At 44.0% G+C, this 8121-nt stretch overlaps 1 protein-coding gene across 1 annotated transcript; it reads left to right on the forward strand.

Moving 5' to 3' along the window:
• Positions 1 to 2088: 2088 nt before the first annotated feature.
• Positions 2089 to 7486, forward strand: LOC135525958 (lysozyme g-like). Its single transcript, XM_064953937.1, has 7 exons — positions 2089 to 2842; positions 2961 to 3168; positions 5531 to 5679; positions 5772 to 5912; positions 6166 to 6219; positions 6450 to 6611; positions 6833 to 7486. The coding sequence occupies exons 1-7, from the start codon at positions 2689 to 2691 to the stop codon at positions 6940 to 6942; spliced, it is 978 nt and encodes a 325-aa protein (XP_064810009.1). The 5' UTR covers positions 2089 to 2688; the 3' UTR covers positions 6943 to 7486.
• The last annotated feature ends 635 nt before the right edge of the window (positions 7487 to 8121 follow it).

The raw sequence follows: 8121 nt of genomic DNA on the forward strand, positions 1-8121 counted from the left end.
GACGGGAGACTCTTGCAGCTCAGGACAGACGGGAGACTCTGGCGGCTTAGGACAGACGGGAGACTCTGGCGGCTCAGGACAGACGGGAGACTCTGGCGGCTCGGGACAGACGGGAGACTGGCAGGAGGAAGGCTCTGGCAGCGCTGGACAGGCGGGAGCACCTGTAGGGAGAAGACGGAGAGACAGCCTGGTGCGGGGGGCTTCCACCGGAGGGCTGGTGCGTGGAGGTGGCACCGGATAGACTGGACCGTGCAGGTGCACTGGAACTCTTGAGCACCGAGCCTGCCCTACCTTACCTGGTTGAATGCTCCCTGTAGCCAGCCCAGTGCGGCGAGGTGGAATATTCCGCACTGGGCTGTGCTGGCGAACCGGGGACACCATGCGTAAGGCTGGTGCCATGTACGACGGCCCGAGGAAACGCACTGGAGACCAGATGCGTAGAGCCGGCTTCATGGCACCTGGCTCGGTGCCCACTCTAGCCCGGCGGATACGAGGAGCTGGAATGTACCGCACCGGGCAAAGCACACGCTCCTGGGACACAGTGCGCTCCACCGCATAACACGGTGCCTGCCCGGTCCCTCTAGCTCTCCGGTAAGCACGGGAAGTTGGCGCAGGTCTCCTACCTGACTTCGCCACACTCCCTGTGTGCCTTCCCCCAATACATTTTTGGGGCTGCCTCTCGGGCTTCCAACCGCGCTGCCGTGCTGCCTCCTCATACCGGCGCCTCTCCGCTTTCTCTGCCTCCAGCTCTGCTTTAGGGCGGCTTGTACCCAGGGTCCCTTGCCGTCCAAAATCTCCTCCCAAGTCCAGGAGTCTTGTGTTTTCGACCGCTGCTGCTGCTGCCCGTTACCACGCTGCTTGGTCCTCTTGTGGTGGGTGTTTCTGTAACGGATTTCCTCCTCTTCGTCTGAGGAGGAGTAAGGGTCGGACCAAAACGCAGCGTGGTAAGTGTCCATATTGATTTATTTTCTAAAACAACTGAACACTGGAACAAAATAATAAACCTGAAATATTGCTTTAGTTAGAACAATAATGAGGACCCATGTATGCTTGCTTCTCTGTTTAGTATCTGTGACTGCCATGGAAGTTTGAACTGGTGAAGTAGCCAATCCTTTTTTGATACCAATATTTATTTCTAATAATTAATAGCATGTCAATTTAGTAGATTATTACATTTTATGAAGTGAAAATGCATGAAAAATAAAGCATTTGTCTGTATAAAATGACGTTTGTGGTTGCAAATTTATAGGCTGTGCATATAATGTTGTGTCCATAACCAGTGCTTGACTTGCACTGAAATAGGTGCCGGTACTCCTTTTGGGTGTAGGTATTGTGTAAATGTAGATGCTGAAACTCCACAATATTGTTTTAGCTAATATTCTATAAGAGGAACAGGAGCTCAAACAGTAGAACATTTGAGGTGCCAGTATTCAGCTCTGGTGAGCTCCTGCCCAAGTCAAGCACTGCCTATAACAATGCTTACTTTGAGATCATTGTTTGAGAATGGCATTTACAACTTTTTTTGTTGAAGAAAATACTACATCTTCGACAGTGGCTAGGTAAACCAAACGCGTGGATTGCACTCTGTCTGCAAACAGGCCTGCATTTTGTAAATTGTGTGGACTACCATTATAAAGCTTGACTCAGCGAAATGACGTTGTCACGAGCAGCAATGCACATATTGAGATGCGCGAGGTGCAAGACTCGCTCTTACTGTCACATACAGTATTTGCTCATGTGCACGGGCTCGCTTGACGATTTGCACAGAGTGGTAGCCAGGGTACCAAGCAGTGGAGGTTGAGCCACGCGTTTCAATGCTCTTAGTTGTAACGGAAATATACTTTGCTGTTTACTTTCTCCATCTACGTCAGGGATACACCTCGCGAGATTGGAAAGAGCAAAATCGAAAGTTAAGAGTCTGTTAGAACGTTTGAGATCTGTTGTGTTGTATTTTTCAACATCAGCAGATCTTTCAGAAATCGATAGGGAGTAAGAAGCAAGTCGTCTGAAATCATATTGCTGGGTTTGTGTGTTGACTGAGGATCCTCCAGATCCAAGAACTTCAAAGCGACAACAACATGGGTGCGCTTGATTTATCAATTACTCTGCACAATATTGGGAAGTATTTGCAAAAATATTTTTATACATTTCTTAAAGTAGTTATGGTATTTGGCATATTGTTCGCTTGTAGTCCTTCTCCCTAGATGGCATTGAGTTCTCGAGAGCTAATTCTTAGCCAACTGAATTAACTTTACGAACATGTTGACCTATTGGTTGACGTGGACAGAATTAATATTTTTAATTTAACCAGGGAAATCTGTTCTTTCCGGAGCTTGGTGTCGCTATGCATTACTGTTTTGGCATATTGACAGTCTACAACAGGGTTTGTACAAAAAGCTAGTAGCGAACACTTCAGCTTTAATGTTGTGTGGCACTGCATTGTGGCTGAGTCTGACCCCAGATTAACCCTGGTGTTTGTGTGCATATGTTTCGGGTTCTGTGTTGGTAATCGCTAGCTGCCACAGTCATAAACTTCTACAATTTATCTGATTTGAAATTAGATTTTAAACCTAACCTTAACTCTAACCACGCTGCTAACCTTATGCCTAACCACATTATGTTCATGAATTTTTACAATATTGACAATTTTGACTTTAGCTGTGGAAACACTGTTGGGGGTTGCAAAATATGAATTTCCATGATCTGAAAAAAAGTGGACACAAGTATAGGCTACTTATTCCTTTTGATTGTCATTTAGCGCCTCTTTATGGAGACATTATGAAGGTAGAAACAAGTGGTGCTTCCTGGAGGACAGCAAACGCTGATGGGGGAAATGATGACGGTATGCGCTTTCAGGCTATTCACTCACAAATATTCAATACAATATCCAGTATTAATAAATTTAATATAATAAATTTAATAAAATAAATGCTATCATTTTCTTTACTGTTTTCCTGAAGGGGTGCTTGCATCTCACATAATGGCAGAGCATGACCGTGCTGCCATGGACAAGTACAAGAGACTCATAATGAAGGTGGCAAAGAGGAATGAAGTGGACCCAGCTGTTATCTGTGGCATCATCTCAAGAGAGTCCCTGGCTGGGACAGGACTGGACAAGCACGGCAGGGGGGACAATGGCAAGGCCTTCGGACTTATGCAGGTAGGCACATGTTTGAGGGAATAAGCAGTGGCTTCATATTTAATTGAAATTGTATCTTATTTATTCCCTTCCTGAGGTCAAATGTTGACATTATATTTGATAACTGAAATCAAATTGTATTTGTCACACACGTGTTTAGCAGATTTTATTGCTGGTGTAGTGAAATGCTTGTGTTTCTAGCTCCAACAGTGCAGTAATATCTAACAATACACACAATCTAAAGTAAAGGAATTAAATATATAAATATTTGGACGAGCAATGTCAGAGCGGCATAGACTAAGATACAGTAGAATAGGATAGAATACAGTATATACATATGAGTAATGCAAAATATGTAAACATTATTAAAGTGACTAGTGTTCCAATTATTAAAATGACCAGTGATTTCAAGGCTATGTATATGGGGCAGCAGCCTCTAATGTGCTAGTGATGGCCTTGAGATGGAAGCAGTTTTTCAGTCTGGGTCCCAGCTTTGATGCACCTGTACTGACCTCGCCTTCTGGATGATAGTGGGGTGAACAGGCAGTGGCTCGGGTGGTTGTTGTCCTTGATGATCTTTTTGGCCTTCCTGTGACATCGGGAGCTGTAGGTGTCCTGGAGGGCAGGTAGTTTGCCCCCGATGATGCGTTGGGCAGACCGCACCACTCTCTGGAGAGCCCTGCGTTTGCGGGCAGTGTAGTTGCCGTACCAGGCGGTGGTACAGCCCGACAGGATGCTCTCAATTGTGTATCTGTAAAAGTTTGAAGGTTTTAGGTGCCAAGACAAACTTCTTCAGCCTCCTGTGGTTGAAGAGGCACTGTTGCGCCTTCTTCACCACACTGTCTGTGTGGGTGGACCATTTCAGTTTGTCAGTGATGTGTACACCGAGGAACTTGAAGCTTTCCACCTTCTCCACTGCTGTCCCATCGATGTGGATAGGGGGGTGCTCCCTCTGCTGTTTCCTGAAGTCCACGATCAGCTCCTTTGTTTTGTTGACGTTGGGTGAGAGGTACCACACCCCCAGGGTCCTTCCCACCTCCCTGTAGGCTGTCTTGTCATTGTTGGTAATCAGACCTACTACTGTTGTGTCATCTGCAAACTTGATGATTGAGTTGGAGGCATGCGTGGCCACGCAGTCATGGGTGAACAGGGATTACAGGGGGCTGAGCATGCATCCTTGTGGGGCCCCAGTGTTGAGGATCAGCGAAGTGGAGGTGTTGTTTCCTACCTCCACCACCTGGGTGCGGCCCGTCAGGAAGTCCAGGACCCAGTTGCACAGGGCGGGGTTCAGACCCAGGGCCTCGCTTAATGATGAGCTTGGAGGGTACTATGGTGTTGAATGCTGAGCAATAGTCAATTAACCAGATACTAACATAGGTATTCTTCTTGTCCAGATGGTATAGGGTAGTGTGCAATGCGATAGCGATTGCATCGTCTGTGGATCTATTGGGGCGGTAAGCAAATTGAAGTGGGTCTAGAGTGGATGGTAAGGTAGAGGTGAGAAAAGCACTTCATGATAACAGAAGTGAGTGCTACGGGTGGTAGTCATTTAGTTCACTTATCTTTACGTTATTGGGTACAGGATCAATGGTAGACATCTTGAAGCATGTGGGGACAACAGACAGGGAAAGAGAGAGATTGAATATGTCCATAAACACTCCAGCTAGCTGGTCTGCGCGTGCTCTAAGGACGCAGCTAAGGATGCCATCTGGGGCGGCAGACTTGCAAGGGCTAACACACTTAAATGTCTTACACACGTCGGCCACAGAGAAGAAGAGCCCACAGTTCTTGGTAGCAGGCAGCGTCGGTGACCCTGTTATCCTCAAAGTGGGTGAAAAAGGTGTTTAGCTGGTCCGGAAGCAAGACGTTGTTGTCTGTGACGTGGCTGGTTTCCCCTTTGTAGTCCGTTATTGTCTGTAGACCCTGCCACATACCTCTTGTGCATGAGCCGTTGAATTGCGACTCCACTTTGTCTCTGTACTCATGTTTTACCTGTTTATATTCGGCCATATTCCCAGTCACCTTGCCATGGTTAAATGCGATAGTTTGCACTTTCAGTTTTGTACGAATGCTGCCATCTATCCACGGTTTCTGGTTATGGTAGATTTGAATAGTCACAGAGGGAACAATATCTCCTATACACTTCCTGATAAACTCAGTCACCATATCAGTGTATTCGTCTATGTTGTTCTTGGAGGCTACGCGGAACCTATCCCAGTCCGCGTGATCAAAACGATCTTGAAGCGTGGGATTCTGATTGGTCAGACCAGCATTGAATAGTCCTTAGCACAGGTACTTCCTGTTTGAGTTTCTGCCTATAGGAAACTCATACATTTCGTGACCGCCACAGCCCTGGTGATTTCTGTAAAATATCACACATTTTTACAAATTGACCCCAGCCCCGAGCGGTGGCGGGAACACTCCAATGGGGGAATGGAACAGTGAGGAGCATCTCCAACAAGGCACTGAAATTCTGATTGAGTTCATCAAAAGTATACAGGAGAAATTTAATTCATGGACCAAGGAGCAGCAACTGAAAGGTAATACTCTTTTTCTCAGAGTTTTTTATAAAAATAATGAATATACCTGTTTCAATTGAATATGCAACTATTGCAATATGTTGTTTACCCAGGGGGAATAGCAGCCTACAATAAGGGAGATGACCGTGTAGAGTCATATGAGGAAGTGGACACTCATACCACTGGAGTGGACTACTCCAATGATGTTGTTGCCAGAGCTCAGTGGTTCTACAACCATGGTTATCGTGAAACAAGTAAATAACTGTTATAAACCATTATACACATGTTGAACATGATAAATACACCAAATAATAATTACACTGTGTGGTTCAACTTCAAACCTTCTCATCCAAGTTTCTTGTTTAGTTAAGTCCTTCAGCAAACTCTTATGGTTGATGCCAAACAGTCACAAATTCATTTTATTTAAAAAAATGCCGATGCTATAATGTACTGAAAATCTAAAATTGTAGTTCATTGTGTATATACTCTATTTTCTTCCCTATTTAGCAAAACTTGTCATTAAAGTAGCAGCTGTTGTAGTGGGAGCTGCAGTGGGAGGAGGTATCATCATTTTATCAGCATTAACATTGTACTTCATCAAGTAACTTTTCATAAAGTAAAATGTTTCTGTATCTTGATAGTATATCTTTTTTGTGTGGTTGATTTACTTATAAAACAACAAGAATTTACGAATAATTATATACGTGTAGAAGTGTCATTGGAATGTCACATTGTCAAACTCTTAATGAGGTTGGCTGTGTTTTAAAATGTGTGTATGCTTGGCCTCACAGTTTCTGCTGTTGCCCTGGCACCAATAGTCCTCACAGGGATCGGGTTTGGTGCTGGCGGGATTGCAGCTGGATCAACATCAGCCGGCATGATGTCTTCCGCTGCCAGAGCCAATGGAGGTGGGGTAGCAGCAGGGAGTCTTGTTGCTATTCTACAGTCAGCAGGTAAGGATCGAACCAAAGATGAACAAAGATACAGTATTTCAATGCCAATGAGTTATGAATAAAAGCTAAGATGATGGTGGGGTTTCTAGCTGTTAAAAGCTCATACGACTGAACTGAATGGATCATAGATTGTTTTGCGTTTTTTACTTTGATGTATTGGATGTTTGTAGATCTCAGATGTGAGTGAGACCGTGACAGACATTGTGTGGTATTCCCTCAAGGTGCCGTAGGGCTCTCGGGAACGGTCATTGCAGTTGTTGGAAGTGCGGGAGCAGCCATCGGAGGAGCAGTGGGAGGAGCTGTGGGATGGCTGAAAACAAAGATTTCTTAAATGTTCCATAGAGGCTCTGAAGAACACCTGTCAGTAGTGCAATACACCCTCACATTGTTGATACTGCATGCTTAAAGTATTCTACTTGTCAACTGAATAAAATAAAAAATCCATTGCAACTCTGCTGTTAAGAAAAACAGGTTCTCTGAGGACTTTCCCTAATTGTTCCCTAATTTTGCAGTTGAAATTAGCTCAGTGGTTCTACAGCCATGGTTATGGTAAAAAACAACAACTTATTAACCTTTTATGAACATGTTGAAAATTATGACTACACCCAGTAATAATTACACAACTTCAAACAGTCTCATCCAAGTTTCTTCCGTAGTTGAATCTTTCAGCAACTTGTCATTGCGCAATATAATGAAACATTTCTTATTTTCTGCCCTTTTGGAATGGATGTGTTTTTAGTTGACTGTCTTGGTGGGACTTGTAGCAATATTGATGTTACTCATATTGATGTTAAAAAAGGAAACAGAAACCAGTTGTTACTTACTTTATTAATGTGCTGCTTGACAACATGCCTAGTAAAGTTTGCTTAACTATATATCTTTGTCTGTCGTGACTACAACACAAATCATATTGAAACATGGTGGCAGCGGTACTCAAAAGAACCTGGATCTCATCAATGTAAATGAAGAATACATCCCAGGCGGCAGTTTGAAAAAGTGCAGAGTTTACAAGCTCGTCATCGCGCCGAACGTCAACGTTAGCTGGCTATTGTGAGGGACTTTATGCTAAAAACTAGCTGTCTATTGGATACAAGCATATTCGTGAGTAGCTAACATTCCATTCTACAAATAAATCGCCATGTAAAATGCACTGAAACCTCCGGGAAAAATAGACTTGATTGTAATTTAGCACTGACCTGGAAAAGATGGAAAGAGGAATTCATTTTGTACATGGCTCTTACAATGACAGAAAAACCTGAGGATTACAAAGTGAAGCTACTGTATTATCTCATTGGGGTAAAAGGTAGAAAGATTTGTGTGGGCAGTACAAAAGACAATCTCTCCGTTGAGGAAGTAATTGCAGCACTGGATGCATTTTGTGATCCCAAGAAAAATTAAACGATTGAGAGAGAATGTTTTCATCAAATCAAATTTATTTATATAGCCCTTCGTACATCAGCTGATATCTCAAAGTGCTGTACAGAAACCCAGCCTAAAACCCCACACAGCA

This window comes from Oncorhynchus masou, chromosome 32, assembly GCF_036934945.1.
Source record: "Oncorhynchus masou masou isolate Uvic2021 chromosome 32, UVic_Omas_1.1, whole genome shotgun sequence".
Lineage (NCBI taxonomy): Eukaryota > Metazoa > Chordata > Actinopteri > Salmoniformes > Salmonidae > Oncorhynchus > Oncorhynchus masou.